General features: G+C 40.2%; 2 protein-coding genes across 2 annotated transcripts; one reads left to right on the top strand and one right to left on the bottom strand.

The window, feature by feature from the left end:
• The first annotated feature begins 1,085 nt into the window (after nt 1-1,085).
• Gug (arginine-glutamic acid dipeptide repeats grunge) lies at nt 1,086-6,599 on the top strand. The gene is made up of 2 exons (XM_077431587.1): nt 1,086-4,409; nt 4,485-6,599. Exons 1-2 carry the CDS (start codon nt 1,086-1,088, stop codon nt 6,597-6,599), a joined length of 5,439 nt encoding a protein of 1,812 aa, XP_077287713.1.
• A 3,846-nt stretch (nt 6,600-10,445) lies between these two features.
• On the bottom strand, nt 10,446-17,553 carry LOC143911495 (uncharacterized). Its single transcript, XM_077430381.1, has 4 exons — nt 17,384-17,553; nt 16,246-16,464; nt 15,939-16,169; nt 10,446-10,763 (listed from the first exon to the last, which is right to left on the bottom strand). Exons 3-4 carry the CDS (start codon nt 15,970-15,972, stop codon nt 10,447-10,449), a joined length of 351 nt encoding a protein of 116 aa, XP_077286507.1. The 5' UTR covers nt 15,973-16,169; nt 16,246-16,464; nt 17,384-17,553; the 3' UTR covers nt 10,446.
• Nucleotides 17,554-17,942: the final 389 nt, after the last annotated feature.

Genomic DNA, 17,942 nt, shown 5'->3' with positions numbered 1-17,942 from the left:
TATGAAACTCATACAAGTACGCTTATTCGGTCCGGTGATTATTTATTTTATTTATTTATATATATTTTAGCTAATTTAAAAATACATCTTAATTATTATACTTAACTCTAAAATTTATAATTAACTTATATGTACTGTCCCTCACAGAGGTGTCTCTTCGCACTTCGCAGGAATGCATCCATGTTTTTAGCAGACCTGACGCACTCAGGGAGGGCATTATACATGAGCACACCTCTGTGAAAAACACCCCCACTTACAACTACTTACAACTAGTTTGTCCTTATTTCTAGTATAAAAACTATGTTTATCTCTATTCCTTATTATATAATCATCAAAATACTTAGGTAATAACTTATGATCTAACTTATAAACAAAAGACAATGTACTAATATTTAGACTAATTCTAATACTCATCCATCCTAATTCATCTAACATACTTCCAATACTCTTAAATCTACTCACATTCAAAATAGCTCTCATAGCTTTATTCTGTATTTTTTGCATTTTTTCTAAATCTTGGCCACTAAACAAATTAAGCACAGTGGCACAATAAACCACATGTGGCAAGACAATTGAATTAAACACTAAAATTTTACTTTTTTTTACTTAAAATATTTCTTAATCTACATAATACACCAACTTTTCTAGCCATTTTTTTTATTATATAGTCAGCGTGCATTTTAAAATTTAGTCCTGTTAGTTAATACACATTAGTTGACGACTTCGGCGCCAATTCGTCTACATTATAATTAGAGAACGGAGCGTCACAGCTCGAGGCGAAAGGTAGCACCTGTCGTCGGCGGGGAATTGATCGGCGATCGGCGGCACGCGTCAAGCCATGGCCACGTTCGGCGCACGATTACGGCCGTGCGAATTAAGAAACAAGCGGCCGTGTTGTGGTGCGGGCGTCGCGCTGCGATGGCGTAGCGCAGCCGCAGCCCCCACCCGAGGCTACGACTCGCCCGCGTAGCGAATCGGCCCCTCGTAGCGGCGCTCCACAAGTGCAAAGGTCGGATCGCCCATCGCTCGTCACTCGTAGCTCGTCGTTCTTCGCTCTTCGCTCTTCGCTCTTCGCCCGCCGCCAGATGTCGGAAGCGGCGGCCGGGGCGGAGGCGGGGGCGGGGGCGGGCGCGGGCGAGGGCTCGGCCGCCGGTGACAAGTGCAGTGCCGGGGGCGGCGGCGGCGGCGGCGGCGGCGGCGGCGGCGGCCCTGGACAGCCGCCCAAGGACATCTACGCGCGACTGCCCGAGATGCGGGTGGGGGCCGGGGTGGGGGCCGGCGCCGCACCCCCGCTGCCCGGCGGAGCGCCCCCCGAGGAGCTGCGCTGGCTGCCGGCGCAGGCGTCCGACCGCGACCTCGTCATGTATCTGCGCGCCGCCCGCTCCATGGCTGCCTTCGCCGGCATGTGTGACGGCGGCTCCCCTGACGACGGCTGCGTGGCTGCCGGCCGCGACGACACCACCATCAATGCCCTGGATGTGCTGCACCACGCCGGCTACGACCCTGGCCGCGCGCTGCAGGCCCTCGTCAAGTGCCCCGCGCCCACCCGCCACGACAAGAAGTGGTCTGACGACGACACCAAGCGCTTCGTCAAGGGCATCCGCCAGTTCGGCAAGAACTTCTTCCGCATCCGCAAGGACCTGTTGCCCCACAAGGAGACGGCCGACCTCGTCGAGTTCTACTACCTGTGGAAAAAGACTCCCGGTGCCGGCAACAACCGACCCCATCGTCGCCGGCGACAGGCTTCTCTACGCCGCATCCGTGGAGCCCGAGGAGCTCGGGCTCCGCCTCAGAAGGAAGCCGAACCCGAACCGGCCCCACGCGACCCCGCCGAGACGAGCTCCGTCACCGAAGACGACGACGACGACGAAGACTCGGACTCGGCGGCCGGAGTCCGCACCAGAAACGGGGCCAAAGCCAGGGACGTCGCCCCGGCCGCTCCTCTCCCCACCCCCGACGACAGACGCCGCAAGCCCGACAAAGACAAAAAGAAACCGACCAACGGAAAGGTCGAACCGGGCAAAGTTAAAAAGCGCAACGACGATTCCGAATCGGAGGCCGCCGAGCGCGAACTCGTCTATAAAAAGAAACGGCGCAGTCCGGAAGAAGCGGCCGCTAGTCCGGCCGGAAGTCTCACGAACGACAGTGGATCTAATGCCGACGAGCCCGAACCGGAACCGGAGCCCGACACCGAAACCGTCGACCCGGAGGGAGAACTGCCCGCTTTCGACCTCGCCAAGATGGAACCGGCCCCCGCGATCGACGACGAACCGCCGAGCAAGCCCGCCGAATTCGACGACTCGTCTCCGATGGAGACGGTCGCCGCTAAACCTGAATTCTTGCACGTAGCCGGAGACGCTCATACGCCGGCGCACAACTTCCCCTTCGACAAAGACGAACGTGTCGCGGTGGACGATGTCAAGACCGATCCGCTGTCCAACGATTCCGTAGAAGCGCCCGAGGAAGCCGTCAAAGTGCCCGAACCTAAGAAGACAGAGCACAAGATGGATTTGATCATTCCGCGCGTCACTTCGATGCTCGTCGAAACTCTCGATAAGGTCAAGATCAAGGAAGAGGTGGACGTCGACGAGAACGGTGACCGGTTACACATTCATAAAGACGATCCGAATAGAGATCCTCTCTCTAGTGTTTATATTCCACACAATATGAGCAATAAGAATATGTCTGAAATGATCCCGCCCGGTTTCCACCCGAACGACGCCATCATCTTCAATCAAAAGGCGAACATCAAAGTTGAAAACTCGCCGAATAACGCGCATTACAATTCTATCGGTGCGCCGAAAGATGTGCTCAAACCTAGTAAAGATTTCGGTAGAGGAATGCCGCCGTATAATTACAGTACTAACGGCGCCAATATGAATCACGATCACAAGTCGATCATGCCGAATCCTCTGAACGCCGTCATCAAACTGGAACCTAGGGAGGAATTGGTCGATGCTAAAAATCCACCTCAAAGTGAGTCTATGTATAGTATGGAGACGAACAACGGCAACGGTGACATCGTAGACGACGTTCGGAACGAAAACAATCATGTGCCGATTTGTCGGACGCCTCCCGCTACACAAAATTTGACCGCCAATCTTTCGAAACACAACGTTAGGACTTGTAATCCGGGACAGACGTCTCCGATATGTCACGGTGCCGATTTGAGTTCCCAAAGCAAGGAGATAGAAAGTCCCGACGTGAAGCATTCGGACATTACAGCGATGCATCCGCACAAGAAAGACGACAATCCTGTCTGTTCGAATCCACGGAACCCACCGGGATCGATGTCGTCTCGGTTAGACAACCCAGGTCTTCGATTCCCTCCCATGATGGAAGGCAATCCGAACGAACCCGTATCGAATTTGACGTCGCTATCGGGTCTCATGCCTCCCGGTGCGATGCTATCGATGGGGGGCACACCCATACCCCCCTACGGCTACATGCCCGGATATGGCCATCAACATCCGCCAAATCATTTACCAATCGACAAACCACCCATAGGTTCTATGGGTCAAATTCCACCCCATAGTGGAATGTCTTCTCGGAATTCTCCGAGTATGCCACCGCAGGAGTTGCACGTGCCGCAGGATCTCAAAATCAAACTTGAAGTATCGGACAGTAACAGCAGCGTCATTGGAGGTTCGTTATCCCCGCCGCCGGCACCGGCTCTATCCGATCCTCTACAATCGTTGAAAGAAGTGAAAGTGCCCGGCTACACTGGCAGTTCTAATATATTGACGCCGAATGCTCACAGTATAGACTCGTTGTCTTCGAGTGATGCCGGCAACAATCGATCTCCGGGAAGGGCGGCCAACGATACCGGTCTCACTGCTTCATTTTTGGGACCGAGGATTGACAGTATTAAAAAAGAACCAGATTATACTCCACACATATCGGGCAGCTCGAATCCTCAAAACTTAAGCAGCGCTGAAACACCCAGTGCTCCGGCGCCTATTAAAAGTCCGCACACTCCTACACCGATTAAAATGCAAATGCCCGGAATCCACTCTGGCTCCAATTCGCTTTCGACTACGCCTCCGTATTCCCGTCACCTGACGAGCCCTTCCCAGACCCGTCAGATAACGTCATCGCCTTTACGTCAAACCCCACCAGTTTCACACTCGGCATTGAATCTAATGAGCCCTGCTCCCCTTTCCTTACCGACTACTATTCCGGGCCCAGTTATGCACTCGTCGCAACAGCAGGGTCCACATCCACATCCGTTTGCCGCTCCTCTTCATCATCCTCCTCCTCATCCTTTATATCACCATTCCTTATATGCTGCGGCTGCGGCCGCTCACGTAATGCATCCTTATTACCCGCATCCTCATCCTGGTTATCCGATGGCTTTTCCGTATCCGTACGGACCTCTTCCACCGCAACCGCATCCTATTCCACCTATGCAACATCCGCAACATCCCCAACATCCCCAACATCCTCAACATCCTCAACATCCTCAACATCCTCAACATCCTCAACATCCTCAAACCACGACTCCAGGAAGGCACGAAACTGCAATAGCGCATAACAAAATACCGTCGATCGAATCTACGACTATGCTCACTTCACACCAGAGTTCGAGTTCATCGGTCATGACGAGGTCGTTGCGAGAAATATCTGAAACCACCGAAGACATTAGAACTCCCCATGGAGCGACTGAAAGGCATCAAATGCATGAAACTACTTTAACGCACCACCACTCTACCAGTCATCACAGTTCCGTACACGCGAGTACTGAAAAGCTACCGAATCAAGCTGCCAACCATTCACTCACCATATCGCATTCCACCTCGAGCAGTTCGTCGCAGTCAATTCAGCACAAGATAAACACTCAACAGAAACCGATCGCTCACACTAGTTCTCCCCACGGTCATCTATCGGCCAGCTTGTCGCAGACTACGAGTACATCGTCGAGTATAAACATGGCGAACAACCACGCTCACCATCACCAGCACTCCCATCATCATTCTCATCACCACGAGCGTCTATCCCCTGCCGATCAGATGCTCGTCAGGCATCACTCTAAATTGTTGCCTGGAAATTCAGGCAATCCGCATCATTTAATGATCCAACCGCCCACCCTCGGACATCATATGGCGTTGGGTATGCCGCCCAGTTCGAGTACGAGCTCGTTGGATAATTTGAGAATGCACGCGCAGGCTGCCGTAAATCTTCAGCATCAGAAGCCCGGCTCACCGCACGCTTTACCTTTGAGCCATTCTCACCATCGATCGAGCCGACCGTTGCAGGACGATCACCACGAGAATACGATGCTTAAATTAGAGACTCCAAATCAACCGCCCGACGAGGAGGAAATCCCGAGCCCAGCTCATATCCCGCACGGTCCTAGTCCAGAACCAAAAGTCGAGGACACGGAATGCCATCGATCCCCTTCAGCTATATTCTTGCGTCATTGGAATCGTGGTGATTTTAATTCATGTACGCGGACGGATTTGATATTTAAGCCCGTTCCCAATACCCCGTTGGCCCGGAAGCGAGAGGAGCGTTTGAGGAAACAGGCCGAAAAAGAAAGGGAGGAAAGGGATAAGTTGGCGCAACAGGCACACGCTCGTAAGATCTCAACTCCGGATAAACCAGACGTAAAGCCACCGTCGAGAGGTGCTATAGAAAGCATATCTTCTCCATATGAAAGGTTCCCTCGTCAAGGTTATCCAGACACGCCTGCTTTGCGGCAACTGTCCGAATACGCCAGACCCCATGCCGGTTTCAGTCCCGGTAATATGCCCCGCCATTGCATGGATCCAATGCTGCAATATCAATTGAGCATGTACGGTCCGGCCGGCGCCAGGGAACGACTAGAACTCGAGCATTTAGAACGGGAGAAGAGAGACCGAGAGATTCGGGAATTGAGGGAGCGAGAATTAAACGACAGGCTGAAAGAGGAGATAATGAAGAATACTAATTTAGGCGGTAGAGTAGACCCTCATTGGCTCGAAATGCACCGTAGGTATGGAGTCGGCCCTCCCCAAGGCGGTATACCGTTGCACCAGTTCAGTCTGTACGGAGGTCCATCTGGCCCCGGCCAGGTAGCCTTGTCACAGCTAGAACGAGAAAGATTGGAACGATTAGGAATACCTCCTCCCGGCCCGCCCGGTCCACCCGGAGGTCCCCATCATCCACACCACCACCCCGGGAGCATGGCTGCCGCCCAATTAGACGTCGCCGAAAGATTAGCATTAGCCACGGACCCGATGGTTCGTCTTCAAATGGCAGGCATCAGTCCGGAATATCACGCTCACACTCACGCGCACACGCACGCTCACTCCCACACACACCTACACCTACATCCGGGACAACAGGCCGCTCAAGCCCAACAGGAGAGTTGGGAACGAAGCGGGGTACGTCCAGCGCTGCTCGGAGCACACCCCGAGCTGCTCGGACGGCCGTACGCCGAGCAACTGGCTCAACAGGCAGCCGCGCACGACCAGCTTCAACGTCAGTTGCTGCTCGAACGGGACAGATTCCCCCAGGCTCATCACAACGCTCACGACGATTACTTAAGACACCAACAGCGTGAACGAGAACTTAAAGTTCGAGCGCTCGAGGAAGCCGCACGTGCCGCTCGTCCTTGAATCTCTATATAGATTTCCTTTATGTAGTTTGAACTACATACTATATATATATATATATATATATGTTTAATATTGTTTTCTGATTTAATTTTTTTTTGTCGAATCGATCGACCATCTGAAATCTGTTAGTGCTAATTTTTTTTAAATTAACGATCTTTCATTCTCACGGTAGTGCTATTTTATAATATTTTGTGGTTTTATTATTATTATATTACGTGTAAGCTAATAAAATTTTAATCTGTAGATATTTTATATTTATGTGAATATCATCAATAATATTATATATAAATTGACTGTCAGGTCGTGAAATATTGATTAAATATGATAATATTTATTTTTATTAAAATAATGAATAAACTCGGACAAAGTCGGAGCAATGTTTAAGCGTCGATGCATTTAAAAGAATTCACTGAAATCTAAATTTTGATACAATTTTGCGTTTATTTTACATGACTGTGTGACGACTTTTCTGAAATATTTATGAAGTACGGTAGGGTATCGCTTTGCGGTACTTTCTAATCATATATGCATGGGAAAGATTACGATAATTGGCACGTCTACAATATGTATGTAGTTTGCCAGTTGGATTTCAAAGTAATCAATAGTACTGCAATCGATTAGTAGTCGAGTAAAGCAATATTGTGGGTATACGATGTTGCTACTGATGTTTTCTTTCTTTTTATTAACTTAAACTTAAAAAATGCAAGTTGCCGTCTTATATTTGGATTGGCCTATTACTGATATTTCTTCTTACTTTCTATTTTTGTCGACTATTATTTATTGGCTGATATATTTATACTATAGGCATTCTCTGTCATGAATTTTTTCAGAGTTTAGGCCTATCTCTGCTATGCACTTAATATTTAATGTTGTATTTTTATTTTATAGCTTTATATACATATGTTTGAAAGTGAAAAAAAGGCTATTTTTTTTATTTGTATTAGCTTTATGATGGCCTGCCGTGTAAGTGGTGCCCTACTTTATCTTACCCCCTAAAATAGACAAAAGTACTTTTGAATTTGTATTATATTTTATATATATATTTGGTAAATATTATTGTACTGTAATGTGTATTTATTTATCATTTAAATAGACTTAAACAATATCTGTTCAAATTGAATGTAGTTTCAAGTGTGGAACTTATTTTTAACAATTTATATACCTTCCAGGATGAAGATAAGGAAATGTCTGTTAGTGAACAATTAAAATTTTGCGTTTTTGTGTGTTCTTGAGTAGAGAACGTTGATGTTTGTTAACTTTGCTCGGACCTCGACGAGGACCTAATAAATATTGACTACTCGTTCGGATGAGAATGAGTGTAATTAATTACCATTGAAATCTTTCACCAGTGAATGAGACACATGTGTGTTTTTGTTGTTGTTTTTCGATTCTCTTACATTTTCCATAGTATAATCTAGTCATTCATCTGGTTGAAGTAAAAATCGTCAAACAATATTTTTGGACACCCGAAGAATGAAACATTCTATGTCTATGTAAATCGTTTTGTATACGTGTTCCGGATATTCCTCGCGTAAGATTCATCACGGATGCGGAGTGTACGCTTGAGTAGCAATTAATACATAACTGTGTTCAATGGCAGTGAATGCGTGGATTCACAACATCGCATTTAAAATGAAATTATATTGTAGGTACATACATAGAGTTTTACCAATACTGTCATTGTAAGTTATCGGCGTTTAAGTAAAATCCCGTTTTGGAATTTGAAATTCTTTGTATTTTTTTATAAATTCATCGGATTAAAAAAAGAAAAAGAGTATTTTTTCGGTTCACATATTATTAGCTTTGCAAATAATACTTTTATCGATATATGATACATATTTATGTATATTAAGTAAGATGTTTAATTGTAAGATGTGTTTGGTTTTAAGTACATATATATGAATAAAATAATATGTTTGTGCTGTATTTTGATCGATTGGGTTCACACGCTGTAATGTTGGATTTATTTCGAATATTTTAAATAGATATAGTGTAATAATTTGACGGTGTCCATCATTAAATGTAAGCAGAGTCCTCTATCTGAATCATTTTGAATTGTATTTGTTTGGAATATTTATTTATATCAGGAAAATATATTATTACGCCAGTACATGGATGATTTTGTATAATTTTGTTGATTATTTTATACACGGTCCTTGATTTTCCCGATCACGCTAACCCTCACCAGTAAAATATCTTTTTCCCATATCACTCCGGTTAAAAAATAATGCTCTACTTATGAAATTTCTTCTTTTTACTAACCTCTTCTTATTCACTTGCAAGATGTAGTTTTTTTTACAGAATTAGTAATGTTACTCCTTTTTTTTTTAGTAAAAGCAGTTGCACTCGTTGATACTTTTGCAATATACTAATCATTGTTATCAAATGTATATATGTATATTATTTATTTAAATATGCCATTAGAGCGATACCTATGGTATTAAACTTGTACATGTATAAATGTATAGATTATAAATTTGAAATGATTGCATTCAAATAGTTTTAGTTTTCAAATAGAGGAGCCGTTTCAACAATAAAATCAGATAAATTGGCCAACTTTGATATGAAACCATCGACTAGGAGTCACAAATATCCGAGTGTGACCAGCAGCACTGCAGAAATACTCTGAATAAATTATTTTCGATCGTTGTCAACCCATGGCTTGAGCTCGGAATCTCTCGGTGGTTAGCATTAACGCAATCACTGAGTTAAACACTTCAATGTGTTACAGGATTAACAGAAAAGTCACTAATATCATAAATATAATATTTCAGGACCATTTAAAATTTTCTGAGATGATTATTGTAATGAGTTTTGATTGCCTTTCCTTTTAATATGCGTATAAACCAGGGTTGTGGAGTCTGAGTCGAAGTCGTGGAATCAGAGCATTTCAAACAAACGGAGTTGTTAAAAATTGACTAATAAACTGAAATTTAATAATTTCTTTATAAAAATCATGAATTTAAATTACATTATAAATAAAATCGTTGAATTGCACATATTTTGATGTGTTCTGGCCAAAACTGATGTTTCCTCCCTCTCATATTTTATTTATTCTCATTGTTTGTATTAAATTGAGTTGTTTGTGTATGAGATTCCTACAATATACTATGAATGTACTTAAAATTTATTTATATCTATTTAATTGCAAATAATCCCATAAATTGGGTCATTTGTCAATTTTTTAGTGATTTTTTTTAATGCCTTCATTTTTTATATTTTGAAAATAACTATTATTTTTATTACTAATAATTTTATACGTTGACAAAAAAAATCTATCCTACTAAAATCGTTTTAAGTTGCAGTCGAATCATAAAATAAAGCCCGAGTTGGTAAATTTTGATCCGACTCCACAACCCTGGTATAAATCATCTTTAAGCTTTTTTTAAAACATAATTTTTCAGTTTTAACTTCATTTAAAAGTATTTGCTTTAATTGTTTTAAATAATCCTGAGTTGAAATGATGAGGATAAAAATAATATATTTTAACTTTATAGTATAAATGAAAATTTCTTTTTTTATTCTTCAAAATTTTTTGATCGTTGATCGTTGATTTTATACATTTTGATTAATGTAACGATTATTACAAAAATTTAATTTAAACTAACGTAAATTAAAAAAAAAAATATGGTTGTAAACCTATAACATTCATTATAATCAAATGTGTATATTATTTATAAATCCAAAACTTTCCATAATTAAGTTTAACATACATAATTATAATAGGAAATAATGGCTTCTACTTCTTAACCGTACATATGTACATACATATATACCTTAATAAATAATGATTAATAAAAAATACATTAGGAAATGCTTATACTATCACAAAGTTGAGAGTATTCGTTCAGAAATGGCCTCCGCAATTGTTGCACCGTTTCTGCGCCATAAAGATACAGCACAATATACCAATGGGGAAGAAGAAAATGGCACAGAGTACTCCACAGCAGGTGAAATTCATCGATAGATTGCCCTGGCGACATCCCGGACAATTCCCGGTGACAATCCTACCCGGCTGAACTATTATCGTGTGTTGTGTCGGCGGAGCCATGCTTATGTGGACCGGTTGGCTTTGAACAGGAGGATACTGTTGCGGGTACTGTTGGGGATACTGCGGTGGATACTGCTGCGGAGGATATTGCTGTGGAGGAACCGGCTGTGAATCTGAAATGATATTTATATACAGTTAGCGAAAATGTTCAGTTTACTTTGTGGATATGTTTCTATCGGGGACGCGACAATTGGTGCAACTTGCACCAATTGTCGTGTAACCGTTTCTATCCTAGTTCACTTGAAAGTGAATACAATAAAATATAATATTATCCAGTGATTTAATATATTTATGTAATTAGAATCGGTCAAAATGAGGCTGGATTAATCGTATAATTTCAATGCTGACTTCACATTAATTTTTATACTGACATAAGGATATAAAATTAGTAAGAAAAGTGAAGTAAGTAATTATTGTCTACATTTGAATATCAAAGTGCTTTCTTGGAATTTAAATACCAACAAGTGGTCAGACAGGTACCAATTGTTCTCTATATATACATATTTTACATATATACCAGGAAGGCCTTACAGGTAATATATATATATACAGGTAATATATGTATATACACTAGTGGTTTTACCCGGCTTCGTTCGGTATTTGTCATATTAACCGCTTAAACATGGCTAATCTAATTTGAATCTGGAACTGAAAAAGGAATCCGGATCCGGAACTGAAAAGGTAATCCGAATCTTGAACTGAAAAAATAATCGGGATTCAAAACTGAAAAAAGAATCCTGATATGGAACTGAAAAGAGAACCGGGATCCGGAACTGAAACAGGAATCGGGTGCCGGAACTGAAAAAATAATCGGGAGCTGGAACTGAAAAAAGAATTGGGATCTGGAACTGAAAAAAGAATCCAGAACCGGAACTGAAAAAGGAATCTTGAACCGGAACTGAAAAATTAATCTTTTTCCGGAACTATAAAGGGAATCGAAAGCGATACCGATATCGTCGTCTTAGAAAATTGAATTTTTCCGATAGTGTCACAGATTCTACGAACCAAGACTTGCATATATTGTACACAAAGTCTCTTTCGAAATTATATATTAAGATAGTATGTGTATGTTTCTTACGAACAATAATTAAGAATCGATAAAATGTTTTTTAAATATTCTTGTCTGACCGATGCTTTTAGGTATTATCATTTGCTTATAAAATTAATTTAAAAAATATAAATGACTAATTCGCAGTACAATTTTTAATTTTATCATTGAAATTCGCGTGGAGGGAAAGAAAGGGAGGTCGTTCCGATTGTTGGAAAAGTTTATTCAGTTTTTAAATTGCACTTTGTGGTTTGATGTGCTCTGATAACCATCCCAACACTATTTATCTACTCAACACTGTATGCATAACTTATAGTACACTGTTAGTGTTGACATAATAATGATGTTTTCAACCTCCAAAAAGCACCCAAGTGCAGAGAAGAAAAATTGTAATTTGATGCAAATATAATCTAACATAGATAACGTGTGAAATTTGCCATTCAATTTATAACATCGAGAGCAATAAATTCCATATGCGAGTAATCAGTCTGCGATAGTCGAAAGATAACGTTGTATTCGATAATGAAATCGATATAAATATGTACTTAAATATGTAATCTACTGAATATGTACATTATATGTACATATGTAGTCTTAACTCATGTGCGAATCTTGGCTTTACAGAAATTCAACACGCTGGGTTTTTTTATGCAATTTCCATGTGACGTCACAAAGCAAATGTTAGCAGGTATTATTATGGTCATTTCATCACTTGCATGCCGCACTGCCAAGAAATAAAAGAGTATTTTCACAACATTACTTAGAAAAATTACACAATTCCACTGTTTCAACGTATCGTGCATTAGTATAATAAATTGGCTATGTTGTATACATATGTACATAGTTCATTTTAGTTCCTGTTGTGCATTAATACAGTTAAGTGTCACGCTATTTATGTAGTTGTATTTAGCATGCACTGTTTCAATCAATACTTTTTTGTACATTATAATTATACTATAGCAATAGACTCAATAGAGCAAATTATAGTTTTTTCATCCCAAATTGACCCTTTTCATTTCAAATTGACATTGAAAAGGGGTCAATTTGAAATGAAAAAGGGTCAATTTGGAATGAAAACCCTGCATACGTTTTGATTCGGAACCAACAATATATTTTCCTTCAGAAAATGCCTTGGTATTATAAACCAAAAAGGATCTTACTAACACACAAGTAACATTTTGACTGCAAATTTGTGAATCTAAGTGGACTTGGTTTGACCAATTCTCGTTAAATGAACTCTTCATTTATATAAATGAATATACCTATAAATTCTCATCAATTTTGAATAAGATAAATAATTTAATGTTTATTACAGCTACATGCATATGTATGTATGTATTTAATTAATTAAACATTTTACATATACTCCTGGTACCAAGCCGATGAGACAAGTATAGAAATGCAGAGTTCATTTAACGAGAATTGATGTTTCGCAGGGGACCCTGTGAATCTTTATTATATAATGTACTAGCTGAACCCGGCATGCGTTGCAATGCCACAATAACCCATGCAATTCCCGTTCCCAATTTTCGGAAAAACGCAGGCAGCGAACACGTTGGTCGCGACGCGAAAACATTTGAAATTATAGCGTTGCAATGATAATCATTCCCGTTTTTCCCGTTTCCGTTCCCGTTTTTTTTTTCACACTAATCTTCCCGTACATGCATACAACAAATCCTGAAAGTTCCATCGTAATCAGTTCAGTGGTTTAGGGGCCTATTCGAGACACACAGTCAGACAGACATTCATTTTTGTATATGTATATAGAAAAGCAAACTTGTTAAATTTGCCAACAGTTGTAAAAATTCCCTTTGGGTTGGATCTCTTTTGCATAATGTGAATTATAAATGAGATTTACATTGCTAATTTTTTTGATGAAGTGGAGACACCACACTAATGGGCCAGTATGTATTAAAATCAGGCGTTGATATCAATTAGTAGTAAACTAGAACACCACTGTGGTCGCACAATGCTATTTTTTTAACCATAATTCAACAAAAACACATTTTTATTTATTTTTATTCAACCATCATACATACTCTTCTTACAGATTGCTCTAATGCGACGAGTGTACTATACAGATCAAGAAATATCAACTATATAAATACATCATTATTATATACTAGTGTTCTTCCCGTTGATTTCAACGGGTGGTTTCGGAAAGGAATTGATACACGAATTAAAATAAAGTTATATGTTATAATATAAATATCTAGTAAGGTAATTTATAGGCACGTGGGCGCACGTAATATTAATCGTAATAAAAATATCGTCAGACGAAAAAATTGAAAGTGAAGTAAGAAGAGGCTAGTAATAAAAAAAGGGCGCGCATTATGCGCTCACCAATCCAACCCGTTCGAAATGAAAGAACCCGTAACTCGGCCCAGCGTCGCACATGCCTGTCGTCAAATGATGCTCCACGCCCCCCCCCCCCTACTCAACTTCCCCACTACCATGCTTCACGCGTCTCTAATACTTTGCTCTGATTGGGTGTGCGTCCACATGTCTGTCACAAACCCACACACATAGTCACATATCCAGACCCGTCACATCCGTTATTATTTTGACATTAAAAACCTCATCTATGGCCAAACATTGCACTTATAGGCATTATACAAGACAAATACGATCAACATCCACAGAGGCATCTATTTATACAGATCAGCGAAAAATCAAGATGCTAAATAACTAGAATTTTTGCAAGATAGGACGAGATACCAATTTGTTGGAACCGTTTCAATGAAACACAGATAAATTGGCAAACTCTGATAGAAAACGATCGACCTGGAGTCACATATCTAAGGTCTGGTCAACGGCAACCAGTGGGACTCGAACCCGTGACCACTTTGTTCGAATGCATTATATGCTAACCACTAGTCCATGCTAGCTGATTTGCTGAAACCATTCAAATTGTTTCAAAAACCTAAGCCCAAAATGTCATTCGATTGAATACAAGTTTTGACAAGATGGCGAGTATAAAAAAATAGTAGCTCTTGTTTCATTGACATTGGAGAGACGGAATGTTTACTTCAAATATTTACCGCTTATTTTAGATACATATAAAGGTCCGTTTATATCTATCCAGCACGACCCGAATCCTGCAAGTACGGACAGTATTCTTTAGGGGGACGCGACAATTGGTAAATATTGGATACGGCTAAGGACCCCTAACATTTAAACTAATTCAATGACATCTTAAAATGATATTCAATGAGTCACAATGACATTCGCTTAAAATGTAATTGTTCAATTTAAATAAGAATATGTTGGTGCGGTTGAGAACACCTGTAATTTATACTCATTTAATAACTAGAGGTAGGATAGCCAAGGGGCCGCTCATTGCTCCATTGTTGTAAATCCTTTGTAAAAAAGGTTCGGCAAACCTTTAACAATGCATTTACAACATTTGAACAATACGCGGCACGCTCTGGGTCCGGGCTTTATAATAATAACATCCTCGATCTATACGATAAAAATTACCATATACATCGATAGATATATAACATTTATATAATACAATAAAAAGTTACTTTTTCCATTAAAATAGGAAAATTTAGGATTTTTGAACATTTTGTCGCTTGAACATTATTTCCGTGGACATTTTGTCGCGTGAACATTTTGTCGCGTGAACATTTTGTCGCAGGTACATTTTGTCAGTACACTAATTTTCGGGTACATTTTGTCGTTGAACCTTTTGGACTTGCACCAATTGTCGTGTAACCATTCTTTAGTACATTCTATATGGACGCGCATGAATGCGTAAATGCGCATGCGCGAATGGAGTATGAATACGGCCATATAATGTACCAAAGAATACTATCCGCACTTGCAGGACACCTGCAGGATACGGGTCGTGCTGGATAGGTATGAACAGACCTTAATGAGGGGATTTGTATTTCAATCGAAATTCGACCATATGTACTGCTTTAACTATTCAAACAGTCTCAAGAGCATTCGCATCCATTTGCCCCTCATTATGGCGAAGAATAATTGCAACAGTTTCACACTTTACTGTGTATATTTCAACAGAGACGCGGCCATCTGTGAAGGTCGCGTTTGCAATTCAAAATATGTATCACAATTCACATCACTCCCAACACTCGGAACTCACTTCTAAATAGACACATTAAAAATAGAAGACGTTGCACTAGAATCAATCGTGTTGTTACAATCGTCGATTACACACCGGTCACGACAGTTTTCACTTGTTAAATTAACGTTTTTGCACATACATATTTACCTGGATTGTATGGTGGGGGTTTGTTGTAATCCATGTTGCGAGAGTTGTTTCTGTGCTCTTTGAAATGTATCGGTGTTGTTTGATCCACGGAATCGCTATGACTGTCGATATGACTCGCTTATCTTTTGGTGTGGAATTGTACGCCGGTTTCGTGTGCACGACACACTTACACAGCTAAATATGAACGGTTTGAAACGTGTGTGTGTGGCTGTATTAGATATGACGTGTTTCCTGTAACAAGTGTCTGTATATAATGAGTGAATCTGATGGTTTTATCGATTGAGGAAAAAGTAAAAGTAATATGTACGAGTGGAGCTGATTTTGTGCTCGCAATGTTGACCGGTTTGAAAATTTTAGCTCCGAGGAAAATTTCCCAATTCAAGTACATAAATACTCGATTAGGTTGGAACAAGGTGCAGATAGAAATATCATCATGATCATCATACATATATTGTTTTTCTTCTTTATCGAATGTAGGCCATTGTGGCGCATTAGGTTCTTCCTGTAATGCCACAATGGTCCAAAACTATAAATGAATAAATATATACATATAATATCGCTATTCTGTCTGTCTGTCTGAGATAATGCTCGTCGTACTATGTATAATAGTCGTTTCGATTCGATATACATTGTATGTATGTACGTCACAGCTAAACCACTGCCAAAACGTATATACAAATCCAATAGAAAAAAACTTCTATATATACTGATCGCTACTAATGTTTCCGCTTTAGAGAATTTATCGCCATCTATTGAAAATTTATTTAATTAATTAATTTTTCTATCGGTGTTTTATATTGTTTATATGTAGGTAGGTAAGTAGTTTTTACCATTTTTTTCATATTAAACAATTAAATATAAATATATTTTAAAGGTATTTGAGAAAAATTCGACCGCGTGGGAATCGAACACACGACCGACGACACATTTCTTTTTTATTTAATAACTTAATATGCCAACACTATTAATATGTCATCAGGTACAACACTAGTCATGTATATATGTCTGTAGGTATAAAAGCGCTATTCCGTGTGTCTGTATGTCTCTGTGAGATAACGCTCGCCGTATTCTAATAGCCGTTTCGATTCGACATATGTACGTCACAGTTAAAACATTGTCAACAAAACGTACGAATATAATACGAACATAATAACAGATCAATAAGAAACTTCTATATATATACAATATTGTTTGCTACCAATGTTTCCTCTAGGGAAATAAGTCTCTGAGCATTTACCGCCATCTATTAAAAATTTATTTAATTAATTAATTTTATATTGGTTTTTTATATTGTTTATATGTAGGTAGGTAGGTAGTTTTTACCATTATTTTATATTAAACAATTGAATATAAATATATTTAAAAGGTATTTGAAAAAAAATCGACCGCATGTTGATCGAACACAGGACCGACACTTTTCTTTTTATTTTTCAATAGCTTAATACCTTAGTATGCCAACACCCGTGCGATAATATTTCATCGGGTACAACACTAGTTTGTGTATAATGTTGCGTTGATTTCATGGGATCAGTGAAAATGTTGTCGTGGGTCACTTGATTGTACTTGAGTGCAACGTTTTATATCCTTTTCTCTTATCACATTCTTGGTACTATTCAGAAATTGATTAGTCGAGTGCAATATGATATACATATGTATTTGTATTCGAACTGCGAGACGTCTTATTTGCGAACATTTGTAATGCTGACGAATACAATAAACATGATTAACAGTCGTAGCGACGTCGAGTGTAAAAATAACTCTATATGTATGTACATATGTGTGCACATATTATTGAATAGCTTAATTTATTTTCACGAGAATTGTCAAATAATTATGCCTCGACTCATCTTTTCGCGAAGGATATCATTTAATGATCTTGAGGAAATTTTTCCTAAAAAGATACCTTCAATGGAATTTTTCGAAAAATACAATTGATTTATCAATTCGAAAAGTGATCGCAACTTATTATCTACTCAGCCCTATTCTTTCAGCTGTTACAGAAAC

This window comes from Arctopsyche grandis, chromosome 5 (genome assembly GCF_051622035.1).
Source record: "Arctopsyche grandis isolate Sample6627 chromosome 5, ASM5162203v2, whole genome shotgun sequence".
Taxonomy (NCBI): Eukaryota; Metazoa; Arthropoda; class Insecta; order Trichoptera; family Hydropsychidae; genus Arctopsyche; species Arctopsyche grandis.
Note: the sequence above shows the minus strand (reverse complement) of the source record. Positions and strands in the feature narration are given on the sequence as shown.

Excerpts from the sequence above, each read along its gene's own strand:
- Gug (XM_077431587.1), top strand. The coding sequence starts at position 1,086 with ATGTCGGAAGCGGCGGCCGGGGCGGAGGCGGGGGCGGGGGCGGGCGCG. Across the intron at positions 4,410-4,484 it reads CGCATCCTATTCCACCTATG|CATCCTCAAACCACGACTCC; the intron begins CAACATCCGCAA and ends CAACATCCTCAA.
- LOC143911495 (XM_077430381.1), bottom strand. The coding sequence starts at position 15,972 with ATGGATTACAACAAACCCCCACCATACAATCCAG. Across the intron at positions 10,764-15,938 it reads ACCCCCACCATACAATCCAG|ATTCACAGCCGGTTCCTCCA; the intron begins GTAAATATGTAT and ends ATATCATTTCAG.